This window comes from Spizellomyces punctatus, assembly GCF_000182565.1.
Source record: "Spizellomyces punctatus DAOM BR117 chromosome Unknown supercont1.17, whole genome shotgun sequence".
Lineage (NCBI taxonomy): Eukaryota > Fungi > Chytridiomycota > Chytridiomycetes > Spizellomycetales > Spizellomycetaceae > Spizellomyces > Spizellomyces punctatus.
Genome location: NW_015971553.1, coordinates 204054 through 219414, shown reverse-complemented (window position 1 = coordinate 219414; position 15361 = coordinate 204054). Strand labels below are relative to the sequence as shown.

The 15361-nt window shown below is 46.2% G+C and overlaps 8 protein-coding genes across 8 annotated transcripts; 3 read left to right on the top strand and 5 right to left on the bottom strand.

Moving 5' to 3' along the window:
• The first annotated feature begins 112 nt into the window (after positions 1–112).
• On the top strand, positions 113–1457 carry SPPG_07728 (uncharacterized protein). The gene is made up of 2 exons (XM_016755886.1): positions 113–333; positions 426–1457. Exons 1-2 carry the CDS (start codon positions 128–130, stop codon positions 1360–1362), a joined length of 1143 nt encoding a protein of 380 aa, XP_016604942.1. The 5' UTR covers positions 113–127; the 3' UTR covers positions 1363–1457.
• Positions 1458–2463: 1006 nt separating this feature from the next.
• On the top strand, positions 2464–3556 carry SPPG_09493 (uncharacterized protein). Its single transcript, XM_016757660.1, has 3 exons — positions 2464–2735; positions 2807–3060; positions 3128–3556. Exons 1-3 carry the CDS (start codon positions 2589–2591, stop codon positions 3435–3437), a joined length of 711 nt encoding a protein of 236 aa, XP_016604941.1. The 5' UTR covers positions 2464–2588; the 3' UTR covers positions 3438–3556.
• SPPG_07727 (uncharacterized protein) lies at positions 3417–5572 on the bottom strand (the record flags this gene model as incomplete). The annotated part of the gene is made up of 1 exon (XM_016755885.1): positions 3417–5572. The coding sequence occupies one exon, from the start codon at positions 5570–5572 to the stop codon at positions 3656–3658; it is 1917 nt and encodes a 638-aa protein (XP_016604940.1). The 3' UTR covers positions 3417–3655.
• A 260-nt stretch (positions 5573–5832) lies between these two features.
• SPPG_07726 (uncharacterized protein) lies at positions 5833–7366 on the top strand. The gene is made up of 6 exons (XM_016755884.1): positions 5833–6054; positions 6121–6212; positions 6358–6501; positions 6563–6716; positions 6789–6895; positions 6996–7366. Exons 1-6 carry the CDS (start codon positions 6021–6023, stop codon positions 7095–7097), a joined length of 633 nt encoding a protein of 210 aa, XP_016604939.1. The 5' UTR covers positions 5833–6020; the 3' UTR covers positions 7098–7366.
• Positions 7253–7818, bottom strand: SPPG_09492 (uncharacterized protein). Its single transcript, XM_016757659.1, has 3 exons — positions 7663–7818; positions 7514–7588; positions 7253–7452 (listed from the first exon to the last, which is right to left on the bottom strand). Exons 1-3 carry the CDS (start codon positions 7762–7764, stop codon positions 7399–7401), a joined length of 231 nt encoding a protein of 76 aa, XP_016604938.1. The 5' UTR covers positions 7765–7818; the 3' UTR covers positions 7253–7398.
• Positions 7819–9224: 1406 nt separating this feature from the next.
• SPPG_07725 (uncharacterized protein) lies at positions 9225–10308 on the bottom strand. The gene is made up of 3 exons (XM_016755883.1): positions 9806–10308; positions 9686–9736; positions 9225–9617 (listed from the first exon to the last, which is right to left on the bottom strand). Exons 1-3 carry the CDS (start codon positions 9918–9920, stop codon positions 9457–9459), a joined length of 327 nt encoding a protein of 108 aa, XP_016604937.1. The 5' UTR covers positions 9921–10308; the 3' UTR covers positions 9225–9456.
• Positions 10309–11040: 732 nt separating this feature from the next.
• On the bottom strand, positions 11041–12613 carry SPPG_07724 (uncharacterized protein). The gene is made up of 3 exons (XM_016755882.1): positions 12289–12613; positions 11846–12218; positions 11041–11773 (listed from the first exon to the last, which is right to left on the bottom strand). The coding sequence occupies exons 1-3, from the start codon at positions 12449–12451 to the stop codon at positions 11266–11268; spliced, it is 1044 nt and encodes a 347-aa protein (XP_016604936.1). The 5' UTR covers positions 12452–12613; the 3' UTR covers positions 11041–11265.
• A 795-nt stretch (positions 12614–13408) lies between these two features.
• SPPG_07723 (uncharacterized protein) lies at positions 13409–15326 on the bottom strand. The gene is made up of 7 exons (XM_016755881.1): positions 14799–15326; positions 14686–14725; positions 14533–14626; positions 14435–14466; positions 14012–14366; positions 13705–13941; positions 13409–13641 (listed from the first exon to the last, which is right to left on the bottom strand). Exons 1-7 carry the CDS (start codon positions 14941–14943, stop codon positions 13534–13536), a joined length of 1011 nt encoding a protein of 336 aa, XP_016604935.1. The 5' UTR covers positions 14944–15326; the 3' UTR covers positions 13409–13533.
• Positions 15327–15361: the final 35 nt, after the last annotated feature.

The following is a 15361-nucleotide window of genomic DNA, read 5'->3' as shown; positions in this document are numbered from 1 at the left end:
CAATCCGGTTCTAAGGCTTAGCCAGGCGGCTGTGGTGGTTCCAATGAATGTTTCGACCTTTGATGACCTTTTCCGATGCTCTAAAACCTCCGACTACCTCTCCTGAACAAGTGGGCAGGCAGTCTTTATGGCGTCAACAAAACACCGGCGGCGGCCCCCACCAGCCTACTCTGATGGCGAAGAAAAGTGGCATCCTGTTCAGGGTGTTTCTCAAGCCCTCGTTGCAAGCGTCTGGCTACGACAACTTCAACTCACCGGATGGCCCGTCGGCTATGAGCTCTTGACTATCAAAGTAGACGACGCAAAATATCATGTTCTATGTGGGCATCCTAGGTATGAATATGATGGGGAGACTATTGGGCCCCTCTGTCCAAGTGCTTTCTGATAATCCTAATTTGACACTTTGTTTATTCAACCATCATTAGTGGAGCTCGATTTACTTCCCCATCCGAGTTTAAACCTCATTTGGAATGGCTCTACGAGCAAAAGAGTGATTGTCTCTGTCTATTATGTGGAACCCCTCAATATAAACCGAAGAACATCGCGCGGAATAGGAGCTCTCTCCCCGGTCAACGCTGGCCGCTGCATAGAGGGGCAAAGTCCACCAGAAATTTGGCTGGACTGCCATGGCATTTAAGACCCGGAGCGAGTGCTCCAAGCGCCAGCTACTCACAATGGAGCACCAGCATAGATGAACGAACAAAGAGACCATCAGTGAAACAAGAAACCGTAGAAACTAATCCCAGACCTTCACCGGTGCCAACATCACGAAAGCGATCTAGTAGCACTGTACGAGATCCTCCGACGTGCCGATCACAGCATGAGATGGTTTCAAAAAGTGTACAGTCTGCGAACTCCTTCAAAGTAGTTCGTGAAGGTTCACTTGAGGTTATCGTTCTCGATGACAGCTCCGAAGAGACCCAATCGGACAGTTCTGTACCGAGTCCAAAGCGGCGAAAGAAGAAGACTTTGAGCTCCAAAGCTGATGTATATGGTGAAAGGGATGGTATCCTGACTATGGATGAGAGAGTCGCCACCACAATCGTCACACGCTCGAAACACAAGGAAGCATTGTATAACCCAATCCCCCACACTCCCACTACACCCACACCAATTGCTACACCCCGGTCGGCCACCCCTCCTATAATTGTCGCCGCCTGGGATGACTCGCCCCCTCCGCCACTGCCACGTAGAAGTGCCCGCAACAGTACTATACGTACGCCATCCCGACCACTATTCGATGGTAGCAAAGATGTAAAAGAGTACCTAAAGGAGCTAGCCGACAATCATGCTCCAATATTTCCCTTGCCAAAGAATGCCATGGATGCTCTCATACCGGGATGGCTAAGAAAAAGGTCGTGAACGTTAATGGTGCTGGATTGTTCTCCACATGAGTTGATTAGCACATCCAATTGAACCGAACATCTGTAATATAATGGATACATTCATTGCACATCATATATGGACCTGAGCGTATAGCATGAGTGGTTATGGAAAATGTTGAACGCTCCTATTGGCAAAAAGCAAAGGACCGCGGACAGGAACGTTCCATGCAAGGTTTTATATTTGGGCAGGATTTGGAACACTCTTGGGCTAAATTCCGGCTCCATTCGGGTTAGATCCGATTACTGTCGCGGTGGATCCGAGACAAACCATTCACTGGTCATCTACCACTAACTGTCATTGCCTTGCCATGTTTTCCTCGCGCCGAGGTAAATCATCACTAAACACATAGATATATACATACTTTCCCAAGACAAACAGTAAGAGAGCGGTTCAATGTTTTGATTCGATAAAGAACCATTCCCTGGTGTTTTAGGAACAACGGGAGGGGACTTTGCGACTCGGAATCCAGGACATTACAGCAAAGGTGGTACCCTGCAAGGTTTACCGGAAATCATTTCCTCGGGAAGGACAATTTGACCAGTCGAAAAGCTATGAAACCTGTCGGAAGAACCGCTTTCATGAAAGATCGCTTATCGCGCATAACCTCCTGTAGGAACTGCTGTCTCAGTGGTCGAGTGCTTGAAAGAGGTGCACGCGAAATGCATAGTCCATACCAATCCTGGTCCAGCATCATCTTGAAAAGTTTGCTGAATCCGAAGTTCGTTTGCTGAAATAGAACATCCAGGCACTTTTCTATAGTTTTTTACGGGATACTCCATGAAAGACGACATTCCACTGGACCTACCGGAGGCACTGATCGATCGCACAAGTGCTGTGTATTAGGCAGATGATGAGCGCTGCTCGTTTCTGCGACATTTCCTCGAGTCCCGTCGAATGATGTAAAATGTTTCCCTTTCCAGGGTCATTCAACAGCAGGCAATGTTACTTTCATCTCGTAATACGATCATTGGCCTTGTTTATAATGGATTTCTTGGATATGGCTGTGCCAACCTTGTTGCCATGCCACCGAATGTCATCAGTGGGAGACAGCGTCTGACGTTGGAGTTCAGTCAACTCAACCATCATCACGGATCACCAACTGCATTTTACAATTGGTCTACATCTCTTTCTTTCCGGGCTAATTGCCATTTTGCACGAATAACCTTAAAGTCGCCCTCTCGCATCTTTGGCAGATCGTCAAGATGAAGAGATACCAACGAAACCTCCTTTTATTCTATTCTTTGACTGTACTCGTTGGCTCCATTCTTCACACTTTTGCCCCACCACCACCATCTGTCTTCTCGAATAAACGAAATCCTCTCAATGTATACTTTGCCAAGCGTGGATGGGTAAAGTTGCTACACGTCGTTTTGCGCCTGTGGTGACAAACCCCTAACCCAATAGCCTTTTTTACGCACAGTTTTGGACAGGCGTCACCCTCCTTTTGTTTGCCCTCTTTGCCTCGCCACCGGGATACCGTCGACGTGCCGTCATACGCTGGACGGCAGCAACGAGCTACTGGGTGTTGTTTGCTCAGTGGGCGTTTGGACATTCGCTATTTGACCGCGTATTACTAGTGTCTGGAACGTGCAGCATTGATGGGCACGGACATCCACGGATTTGTGTTCGGAATGGGGGAGAGTGGATTGGGTTTGATACGTCAGGGCATTGTTTGTGAGTATTTTGACAGGGTTTGGATGATGGTATACGAATGTCACGGCTCACCTTTTCCCATTTACAGCATTCTTATCCACATGTCCCTCTTTATTTACGAAGAACTTCAACTCCTAGTCAGACCTCAAGTCGTCCGTCCACGATACGCAAACGCAACCGCAATCCTATCCAGCGTTCTCATTTTCCTCCTCCTTCTCTGGTACACGATGCTCATCGCGACGAGCGTTTATTTCCACACGTGGCAAGAGAAAATTGCAGGAACAATTGCAGGCTTGGCTTTTTGGGTTGTCATGTATGGATATGTATGGCCGAAATGGTTTCCCGATATGATGCCTCAGGCAACCGCGGTTGTGGCCCAAAGAAGGCAAACGGAATAGTTGGTCTGCTAAGATAATTAATGGCAAGATTATTGAGAAGAGTAGTGCAGATGGTAGATCTTGCACCAGGGCACTCGTCTCATTGATGTATTTATTTGTAATTTGATTTCATAACCTATAGATAGTGCGGAGCCGGTGGGTATTGGCACTAGCACCCGCACCAGGGATTGAACCGCGCGACAACCGGCTCGGAAAACCTAATCTAACCAATCTACGTTCTACGCTACGGCTGGAACACTCCTGCTGAACACTTCTGGTCTACCGTGTCCATCCAACATTGATCTCACAATCAATAGCATGTTGCAGGTTGACAGCATATCTCGATTCCAGTAGCGCATTCCCGATGTCCAGGCTTGCTGCAAACAGTTAGGGTTGGTACAACCCAGCAGTCCGTGGACTTTTTCAATCTTGCCTTCACGACGGCGCCAAGGTCTTGAATGAGGTCGTGTTTTGAATTTTTTCTCCACAAACTCAGATGAGGAACAGCGAGGGCAAACAGATGAGGTCTTGTACTCGTCGAGAAGGAAACAATCAATGCGGTTGCGCTTAAAGAGGGTGCGCCAGCCTTTTGTCTTTGATGAGGTCTGAAATCTCGCAGTTCGACCAGCGTCGCTCCAATCACCCATCACAACAGTAAAGTTTTCACCGTACTTGTTGCGCATGTTACTTATGAGGTCTGATTCGCTCTTCTGACGGTTTATGAAGGAGTGCCATTTCCATCGAGTATGAGCAGGATGCGAATAGAATTCCTTGCGACGATCCCAATCAGCGCGGCGAACGAGAAGGTAGCGAGTGAAGTCCATGAGGTTCATTGTTTTGTGGGATGGTATTCGTGATTCTATGAGATCAACTCCAGCTTCTTCCTTCATTGCTTCTCGTCTCTTTGCAAACCGCCGGCTTCCAGTCTCCACGGCTCGCTGGTTGGCGGTGTAGCGAAATGTCGTACCATTGCTGTCTTGGCAGTAGAGAATGTCGCGCTTGTTTGGGTCGATAACGACGACATTCTCTGCTGCTCGACAAGCAGGTAAGTTGTTCTCCACATAAAGCGCTTTAACCTCTGCAGCCACCGTGTTTGCTGACTTTCTCGCTCCGCGCTTTCCATACTTGTCTGCTTCTGGGTGCTTTAGGTATACAGACACCGAGGCTCCATCCGTGGTGATTGAGCCTTCAAAATGCATACCACAGCGAGACCGAAAAGCCTTGGTACATAGATTGCAGACGCGCATCCACAGATCATCCTTTTCGACAGTTTCTGCGTCTCGCCGCGTGATGCAAAGGATATGCTGGTACAGGATGATGGTGTCGATTCGCACGTGACTTTGAATGAGCGAGCGGCGCAGAGGTATCGCACTGAACCGTTGGAAGCCATATTGTTCATACAGCCCAGAGAGTTTGCAGTACGCGGGAAAAAATGACATCGGATCAGCAACAATGGCGTAGGCAAGGGGATCGTTAGGAAGGAATGGGAGATCCAATGACCAAATCTCTTCAAGAACCTCGCTCTCCAATGGTGTCAAGTCATCCAGGAACTCCAACTCGGGCACCACATCAAAAAGGAAAACCGACTTCAAGTAGCGTAGCCGAGTAAAGAAAGCCTTTCGCGCATCGCTTTTCGGTGGCAGTCGCTGCTTCTGTCCCTTCACGTCGAACCGCAGATTAATGTACCGGAGCAGCATCTGCATGAAATGCTCTTGAACGTTGACTTTCAGGTTCGTCATCATACTCACTGTCAGGTAATTAATTGACTGCTGCTCGCCTCGTAGATTTGGATGAATGAAGCCGACGATTTGGCAGTACCGTTGAACATATGGCAACAAACAATCCCGCCATGCCTTCTTTGCTTCCTTTCTTGGATGCCAAGCCTCCCCCTTGTTGAGAAGATAGAGAATGGCTTCGATTGTATCTTCGTGAACAACCGGGAAAGACGATGTGGATGTAGAGAGGATGTAGAATTTGAGAGCGTGGGAAGCATGGTCAGCGAGTTGATGGATGATGGCGATGTAATCTAGAAGACGCTGCCGGTAGGTCTCATTAGGCAAGAAAGCCTTTGCAAAGGACGTCTTGTTGCAGGTATGTAAGGTGGGTTTGTCGAGTTTTTTGAGCCTTTCAAGCTTTTGCTTCTTCTTTGGCGGCATGATGATATCTGTGGAAAAAGATGAAAGAAAGCCTGGGAAAATGGGCAGGGAGAGACGATAGTGGAGGGGTTTATATAGAAATGTGGCAACTGCGAAAATTCCCGCACATATTGGACCCGTTTTTCAATGGTGGAGCATCTTTTATGCATCGCACCATAGTTCATTTGCCTAAATCGAGTAAAATTATGATTAAATTGGTTGGAATCATTGCACTAGGGCCAATACCCATCGGCTCCGCACTATGTTATCCTTTGAACTCGTTTTATTTTCTCAATACTGGTGTGATGTGTGCGAAAACGGGGCATTATGTAAGCATCGTCATCACAGATCCTAGGGATATTTGAGGGTCAACCTCGGAACCACTTGCCAAGCTTTTCTTGACATCATTCCACCTGCTTGCATGGACTGAGTGCACTTTATTTCACTCACTCTTCAAAACACAACCATAATGAATTTGCTACAAAAAAAGCCGAATGTAAAAGGTCTGCTGCCGTGTTTCCTGCCAAGTCTTTTTGCAATGGGAATACTTATATGCTGACTGGAAATAGATCAGGTACGGGCAACCAGTCGCGAAGTACGGACCATTCAGCGAGAGCTGGGGAAAGATCGTAGCGGATTGGAGCGCCAAGAGAAGCAGATTGTGAGTATTTTTCGGCACATAGCAAAACGAGGGGTGGGAGATGTATTACCGTAACTGCTGCAAACGGTGGTTATCGATGGGAGGCTAGAGAGTGTTGGAAACTATCTTTCCAGCAACGTTTCTCACGCTGCATTCACCATAACAGATCGCGGACATCAAAAAGGCTGCAAAACAAGGGCGAACAGCCGAAGCAAAAACCCTAGCAAAACAACTCCTCCAGCTTCGAAAGCACATTGAAAAAAACACCCGTGTCAATGCCCAGGTTGGAGGACTCCGAGTCAAAGCGACTGTAAGCAAGATGAGAAATGTGCCGATCTTTTTTGCATAGATGCTGATAGATTACTTGGTAGACGATGGCCTCACAAGCAGCCACAGCCAAGGCAATGAGTTCGGCTACCCGTGTCATGGCGGCATCAAACAAGGCTACCGATTTAGGACAATTACAGAAAACCATGATGCAATTTGGGGAAGAGAATACAAAGATGGATATGAAGGATGACATGAGTGAGTTTTTACAAAAAGCCCATCCATGTTCATTAATGTTTTTTTGTGACTTACTGGTGTCATTATCCCCAGTAAACGACGTCCTAGATTCAATGATGGACGAAGAGGGTGATCAAGAAGAATCACAAAACATCATGAACGCCGTCTTTGATGAAATTGGATTGGATCTAACAACAAAGGTAAACAAATTCTTTTTTGTTCGCATAACCCATATTTCAAAAAAAAAATGGGACGAAAAGGATTGAATGGTAATAACCCTGGTTTTTCCTGGATTTTTAGGCTGCTCAAGTACCGCGGACACGATTGGACGCAACCCAATCTGTCCAAAGAGAGGATGAATCGGATGCGTTAATGAAGCGGTTGGCGCAGTTGAAATCATAAGATGAATTTATCAGTGTATGTATTTAAAGGTTTTGAGAGAGAGAGACATAGATTTGCAATGCAGTGTATCATTGATCAGAGATTGGCAAAAGCAAGTTACGTAGGAGGGCGATGTTGCCCACTTGCGCGCACCAGCCGAAAACATACAGCAATAATCCGATGCAAAACTATGAAAATCTATTATTAAACTTGAAACTATCTATCAAGAGCCCATCCGGTATACTATTCGGATGGGACACATTGCCAAGTAATTACAGACCGACAACGATTACAGGAAAAGACATTATGCAATGTAGCGATTTTAACAACCGTTAACGGTAGGGCAGCACCAGCACTTGCCATCGACCCAGCATTCCTATTTGGGTATTTGAGTCAGCGGCAGGGTAAAAATGAATATTTAGCAGTTGGATTCTCACCTTGTAGGGCAAGCTACTGCTGCAGCCTCCAGCGCCAGGTCCGGCAGGTGCGCAATGCGGGCATGGGTTTTCACGCTAATGATTCAACAAAGCATATATCAGTAAAGAGCTTGTATTGTCAGAGGTTGGATCTAGCAATGTAATCTTACAGCTGGAATGGGAACAGGAGCTGGGCTCGCTTCCACGCCTGTGGAGATGGTGGTCGCACCGATGGCGACAATAGCAAAGAGAGAGATGAGGCTGAATTTCATGATTGTGTTGAAAGAGGTTGTAGTTACTGATGGAGTGTGGGGGGGTAGCCTGCTGTTCACCCCACCTTTTATAATAATTCGTTGATTATAGTGGGGGTGCAGAGGGCCGCAAACCAAAAAAAAAAAAAGCCATGAAAGAAAACCGAGTAGCACAATGCCAGCTTTTTCATCACTTTCACCGTTAATGTCTTGCCATGCAAAAACCATTTTTAACGTCGACCGCAATCCGAAAGAGCAGTAGAATGCACTGCGCCGTTGTCTGAAATAATTTCTTTTTGCTTGACCTTCTTCATTTTCTATGCCCATTGTCATGGGTTTCAAGAATAAAAAATCAACATTTTTGAAAATCCAGCTATCGGAGCAAGCGTCCTCCGCGTTCCCCGCATAATTACACTCTCCCAAAATTTAATTTTTGGTCTGAAATTATTATAAACAATATAAACAAAGAATCCATTAGACATTGAAAACTTGTTGGAAAATGGCTGAAGCTTCGAACTTTCCACCACGTGCGGAGAGACTTGCAAACTCGGAAACATTTGGTGTGCTGTCTGGTGGTATCCTTGCACTTTGAAATTTCCATCCAGTGTCCGAAAAATCAACAAGGTGCAATACTCGTATCGATCTTTTCATCGGATAGATACAGCAGATACATAGCAGCGCCGCTAACTAGGTGCGAGAGTTAAAGCATGCACCCACAACAACTCACAATGGAAGAAAATACGAATCTGCCTCAGCAATCGCATGGAACACTCGGATTTTGTTACGGGCACGCAGCAAATGGGGACATATTAGTCATTTAGATACTTTGACTTGAGTTGTAGACAATGGCACTACTGTAAAATGTTTGGAGCAACCGGTGCATTGCAGCGCTGAATGCATGATATTGAACCAACATTGGGAATTTGCCTGATCTGCATTTCGCATGTCCTTGCGCAGGAGATCCAACAGCCCGTTGAATGGTTGTCGAGAAACTTTTTAGACCGTTGCTTCTAATTTCTATATTGTAACATGACGACCCATTGCCAAACGTCGATGAATCTGACTTTCTAGCAGCGTTCATTTTGCTGTGTCAGTTTCTGTGAATATCTAGGCGAACAATTTGGAATTGCAATCTAATTTGTTGCGCATTTCAATTCGGCGTATGTTTAAGGGTCCATAGACCAAGTTTGGTGTCGCCGATGCAAGCTTGAGGAGAAACTTTCTGAATATCCACTGTGTAGCGTCTTTGCCATAATCATCAAGATTACAAGCAGCTCATCTGTGTAATAAATAACACCAAGAAGTGTTAGCGATATGCCCCCATCTTCTGAATAATCCACCTCAACTTCAAAAGAATGAATCAATCTCACAATTGCGGATGCCGCCACTGGCTGATACGGTAGACCTGAAAGACAAAGTTCTGATGTGGACACACAGTTGGATGATGGTAATGCAGCACACAACTTTTCAAATGCCAGTAATATCTGATGCTCTTCGAATGCCAATCGCATTGGTACTTTGACTAAAGGAACATAGTTTCAAATGTACAATTTTCAATCGACACAAAAAAAAGGGTATACCACACATATAGCAACATGAAGGAAACGGAAAAGAAAGATCCTCACTACACCACCGATTTCTACAAGAAAATATAAAAGTTCCAACCGGAGCGAAATCGCCGCCCAATCTGTATCGCAGGCTCTCGATACGACACTAGATCTCGACACCCTGCTCGACCACCGTTGGAGCAAGAAGGGGACGCATGTAATGGTAGTGTTCTGCGACTTTGCGGACGCGGAGAGCGTTCAGGCGTTTGTTTTCGAGGTTATTGTACACGATGGTGGAGGCCACGGCAGCGCCGACGAGGGTGGAAGCTGTAGAGGTGAACGACAAAGAGTGAGTGAAAGAGCACATGAACTAAAAGACACGACAGGTAACGTACCGATGCCAAGGACGCTGGAACGTGGGACGGCAAGGCGTCCTAAACCATATCCTAGTCATCAGATAAATGGTTTGTTCAGCAATGCTATCAAAAAGTGTACCGGCAACTCTATTTGCGCACCTGCAACACCACCGGCAGCTCCAGCCACGATAGCCCAAGAAGCACACTCCTTCCGCAACTGCACAAACTCGGCAGAGTTGCGGAGGATCCCTACGTCCACTGACTTTATCGACATTGCGTACTTTGAAAAAAGGGAGCGGAGAACGTGTAGTAAGAGTGGATGAGGAAGGAGGGACTCAAAGCAAACAATGGCCGAAAACGTCAGACCAGTAAGGGAAGGTGCGGTAGAAGGCACACTAGAGTCCGACAAAAAAAGGTCGACAAGTGCAGTCACAGAAAATGTGCAAGTGTATGTTATAAACAGTTGGTTATTGGATTGGAGGGGGGGGAAGGAATGAAATGGAACACTTTATATTTCTGTGCGTTTGCAGTTATCCTCAACACGCATATTAACCCCCCAATATCCAAACGAATGACTAGAAAAAACAATACCAGAACGTTCGAAAAAAAAAAAAGCGCAAAACGGGGACCGTTCTTGGCATTTACCACCCATTTTGCCCAAAGAAGCACTTTAAAAAACAACACAAAAACCAAAATACAACAAGAAAAAAAAAAAAGAATGACCGCCCTTTGGGGATGATAAAAAAGAAGGTCAGTTGCTTTTCCTTCCAGGACTTGAATCACTCCAGTCAGTTTGTTGTTGTTGTTGTTGTTTGAATGGAAATCCCCCAATTGCAAAGTGACCAGCGTGACCCTCCAGCAAGTCAACTTGCAAAAGGTTAAAAATTCCAAACAGCAAAAAGGAACACTTTGCGCCCCCAAATTGACGTATTGAACGCTCTTTGTCCACCCAGCCCATTGCCGTGTTTGTTACGCCCGTCGATTTGAACAAAGGGGCGATAGCCAACTTGGGCAAGGACAAAAAACGCTACTTAGATTTCGCAATTTACTTGCGTTTGTTACTTCGAGCGACATTGTTTTGTTCGCTTCTTTTGGTAAATTCAGGTGGCAATTCGTACCTTGCAGAGCAAATCAAAAAGCCTTGCCGTTCCCTCCTACTTTTGGCTCATTACGACAGGGGGGGGGGAACAGCATGGTCTACCCATGGGGGCGGAAGCAAAACATAAAGTGAGCGCGCCATAAAAAGTACTTCTTTTGCGTAAGAACGGATTGTATTGTTTTTTGACAACGAGTTTTTTGTGTGTGTTTTTGCTGAGTGATTAAAGGGAGAGAAGATTGTAGGGATCCTTCCCCTCCTCTGCTATCAAAAGACATACAAAATAGCGCTCTTGGCATCTGATAAAATTCGGGAGACATTTATTCAGCAATCTCTCCCCAGCCGAACCATCCCGATTACGGGTGAGTGGCCAACAGCCGTTTGAACGGTCCAAGAATACAAGAGATTTCTGGCAGCAGGGCGAGTGAAATGTGTTACAAACAAGAGAAGGGAAACGATTTTCAATACACACACACGACAGTCCATACATGTACTTGGCTAAAGATTCATGATTCCCCTAGGCTCACGCACTCATATCCTGAATCAACCAGTGCTTCACCTTTCTCACTTTTTCATCATAAGAATTAATGTCGTCCTCCACCTGTCCCTCAGCACCGACTGTTCTCCTGTATTTCGTCCTCTTGCCAGTGCCATGTCCATCCAGATGGTCAACCCCATCGACTTCCAGGATCAGCAAGGCCAAGTTATTTTCCCTTGTCTCCTCCGGTGACTCTTGAGGCTCCGCTACCATTTTACCGGATTGACTCAGCAGTTCGGAAGGGTAGGACTCCACAATGGAGAATCGACGTAGAGGGCGGCCGACCGTGTTTAGGGATGGATTGGAAAGGCTGTTGCGTCGGTGCGCGGGAAGCGCGGCCCAAGTGCTTTGGCGTTTAGCTTCCCAATCAATGTCGTTGGAAGTTGACATTGGCGGTGCAATCTGGGCTGTCCCATGTAAGGGGTGGGAAGGGGGAAGAATGACGTGAAGGGTACCTGAGAGGCGAAATTGGTCTGGACTGTGAGGCATGGGCCTGGCAAACAAGAAAGGTGAGTTATAACGATTGAGAAAACCAAAAAAACATGAGAAAAAAGTAAAAACGTACCAAGACGCCTCGGTAAACCTGCTCCCAAACAACGCATCCTCCACAACCTTACTCCTAGCATCAACAGCAAACAAAATCGCTTCATTCAATCTCGCACGGGGATCACATTTGGTTCGGGCCTTGCTTCCCATTATGGATTCGATCAAGGTATCATCGTACTCGTTGCTGCTCATCAATTCTGCCAAAAAGGACGAGAGAGCCGTGCCGATTTTACTGTTTGCTACTGGTTTTGGCGTGCTGGCTCTTTTGATTTCAGTTGCCCCAGCTTGGGGCGTGCCAGTGGCAAGAGGAAGGTCTGTCATAAAGCCGCTAAAATTGACCACCCGATTGGCAGGCCGCCCAAAAGGGCGGATGGTGGCCAGTGAAACTTGGACTATACATATGCCGCACCATAAGATACAAATTCCGTTTAAAGCATGATGCATGTCAAGCAATGGTCTTACCATCCCCGGCACCTTGCTGATAATTCTTGTGGATGCATTCCTCCAATACCGCCCTCCAAGGAGGAAACTCTGAGGCAACGTCGTCTGTCGACGGGTCACGTATAGCACCAGTTTTTGCGCTACTAAAAGTCGCTTGAACCGGTGGTACCGAAATAGGCGCCATGTTTGCAAAAAAGTCTTTTTGCTCTGGATAATTAAGGACGTAATGTGCTGGCCCAAAGATATCTGCAACTTTTATAAAGTGTCAGACATGCAGGGACGCCTGAATAAACGAGAAATAGTTGGGGGCGTCATGATGAATCGTTTCCCCCTCTTTTTATGTATGGGTTCTTTTTTTTCCAACGAGTCAGTGCTGTGTTGGACAGTTGCAGGTGACCTTTTCACCCTCGTTCCCGTTCAAGGTTCGCGTTCTCCCCCCTTGGCTTACGTTAGTGTGATCACACTCTACAAAAGCGATAGCCAGCGTTTTTCTTTCACTTGGAGTGTCCAGAGGTATGCGATATGACAAAGTGAATACATCTTTAGACTTCAAAGCAAGGAAAGCCAATGCAGACATACTTTAGCGCTTGATATCCTTTGTCCATTACATGTAGCAGACCCATTTCAAGTAACCCTGCCACCGCAAAGGATCACGATGAATACCTGATGTCAATGGATTCATGACTCGAGATGCATCAAAGAACCTCGGATCAGTTGTCATCGCCAATACATTTGCTTACCAAGATAACATGACAATATCCCCTTGTCTTGGGAGTTTCGAGATGAAATGGTATTCATCCCTTTTCAGCATCCAATTTTTTCAATCGCTTTTCAAATTTCCTGGCATTTGAGGGCATTGCACTCTTAGGCATATCATGTTCCATTATATACACGGAGAGCACTACTAGTATGAAGACCCAGAGAGTAACTGTATCTGAAAGGACTTGTTGCCTCCAGAAGAATGATAGCTGCCGCATATTTCATCGAAGCTCTCCACTGTATGCATCTAACGGAAATATCTGTACCATTCTGTAGACACGTTTAGAGGTCCACAATTGATTGGATCCGTGTACTGTTAGCCCTATTGTTTGATCATATTCCGGACGGGTACGAGAGTTATATCGGCATCATTGTTTGCATCAAGTAGTTCAGCCATCATAAAAAGCAGACAACTAAATCGCGCTCTTGTTGGCTTACAGGGTGACCATGCATTATAAAAGTATACAACTAAAGACAGAGCATGCAAAAAAATACACTTGCTAGATATCACTTTCCACCGTGCTTTTCGTGAATGGCTTTCTTGGCAATTTCAACCATACGTTTGTCATACTCAAACTCTTCCTCTAACCCCATCTGTATGAAAAAGTCTCTGATCTGGATGCGAGCAGGGATTCATCAACGAGTTACCAGTAACAGCACAAGTGGGACTATACAAACCTGTTTGCCCTGACACACTTCCAGATCCGTCCCAGTCTCCTTTAAAGCCCTGTAAGAGTTTTGCATGGCAAGCATGGCTGGAATAAAGCCGGTGCAAGGGTATATAGCTAGCTTGAAACCGAGTTCTGCGCATTCCTTGGTAGTGAGGTTTGGCGTCAGCCCGTGAGGGAGGACGTTGATGAGAACAGGGCGCGGGGCAAGAGATTCTACGACTTTTTTGCATTCTTCTTTAGTCATCTGATGACAATGTTTGAATAAGACGTCAAGAGTATCTGTATTGAAAATATAAAACTCTTGCTTTACTCACCGGACTCTCAACGAAACCGACATCCGCACCAACTTCAAATGCTGCTTTCAACCTCCTAATACACTCATCAATGTTTCCAATAGCCTGTCGAGAATCCGTACGAGCGATAATGACAAAATCGGGATCGGTTCGTGCTTGGACGGCCGCTGCGATGCGTTCAAGGAACTCGTCCAAGGCGACCACATGCTTGCCTTCCAGCTGACCACATCGTTTAGGAAATGTTTGATCCTCAAAGTGAGCGCCTGCTACACCTGCGCCTTCAAAGAGCTGCATCGTCCGTCGGATGTTGAGGGGACCGCCAAAGCCAGTGTCGGCGTCGGCAATGACTGGGACAGAGCTGCAGTGGACGACCGTTCTGTAGAGATAGTGTGATCACCTGTCAGTTGGCATTATTTGCCTGGTAAGCTGAAAACGTCAATTGACCTTGCCAGAGCGGCCATCTCTGTTTGAGTAATCTATTGGCGCACCCGTTGTATGATGAGTACTTTGTACTGTGGTTATGGATAAAAGTAAGTATTTACCACTGAAAGATCTGGTTCCCCAATGTATGAGCCACTGGCTCCCGAGCCAGCCAAGTAAAGAAAGTCAAATCCAACTGAATTGGCAACATGGGCTCTAAATGCGACTCATGAATTGGTCTCTTCCATGGAGAATAGAGCAATATGGATACTCACGAAATGCCATCAAACACTCCCGGACCAACAAGAAGATCCTCTGCACAAAATCAACGTTCATAAAACAGACCTATCCCGGATCTTGTCACTTGGACATTTGATATGCTACATACTTTCTTTGATCAACTGCCGCAAGACAGTGGTCATTTTCTTCTTGCCCTGAGGAGTGTCGAGAGTAGCTGGCATATCGATGCAATGTAGGTAGCAATGTACAAAGTGATATTCCTCGTTGGGGCCTTGGGCTGGATGAACCAGCATCTAATATATACAGGCAAGTTACGTGATTTTGGTGACGCCCTTCGCGGGGCTTTGACGTCAGTTGCCCGCGCAGCGTTCGACTCTTCCAGCAGAAGCAGAGAACATTCGAATAGATTATATGGCTTAACGACTATCAAAAAACATTCCACTGTTTAGGAAGATGTTCCAAGTATTGCTGTTCGTCGTTGGACCAGCGTCAACCATATGGAATGGATGTGGGGATGGATTTCATTTGGACGCAGACGGCCTCACTCCACCGTCTCATGCCCAGACGGAACTGTTTGACACAGGAGGAATTGGCAAAACTCTTTTTGCATACACATCCTTCTACTCGTTCTTGGACGTTGAAATCCCATCCAAAAATAAAATAAAAAACCCCAAACGACAAACGGCAAAAAGCAGAAATGTGTGCGGGCCC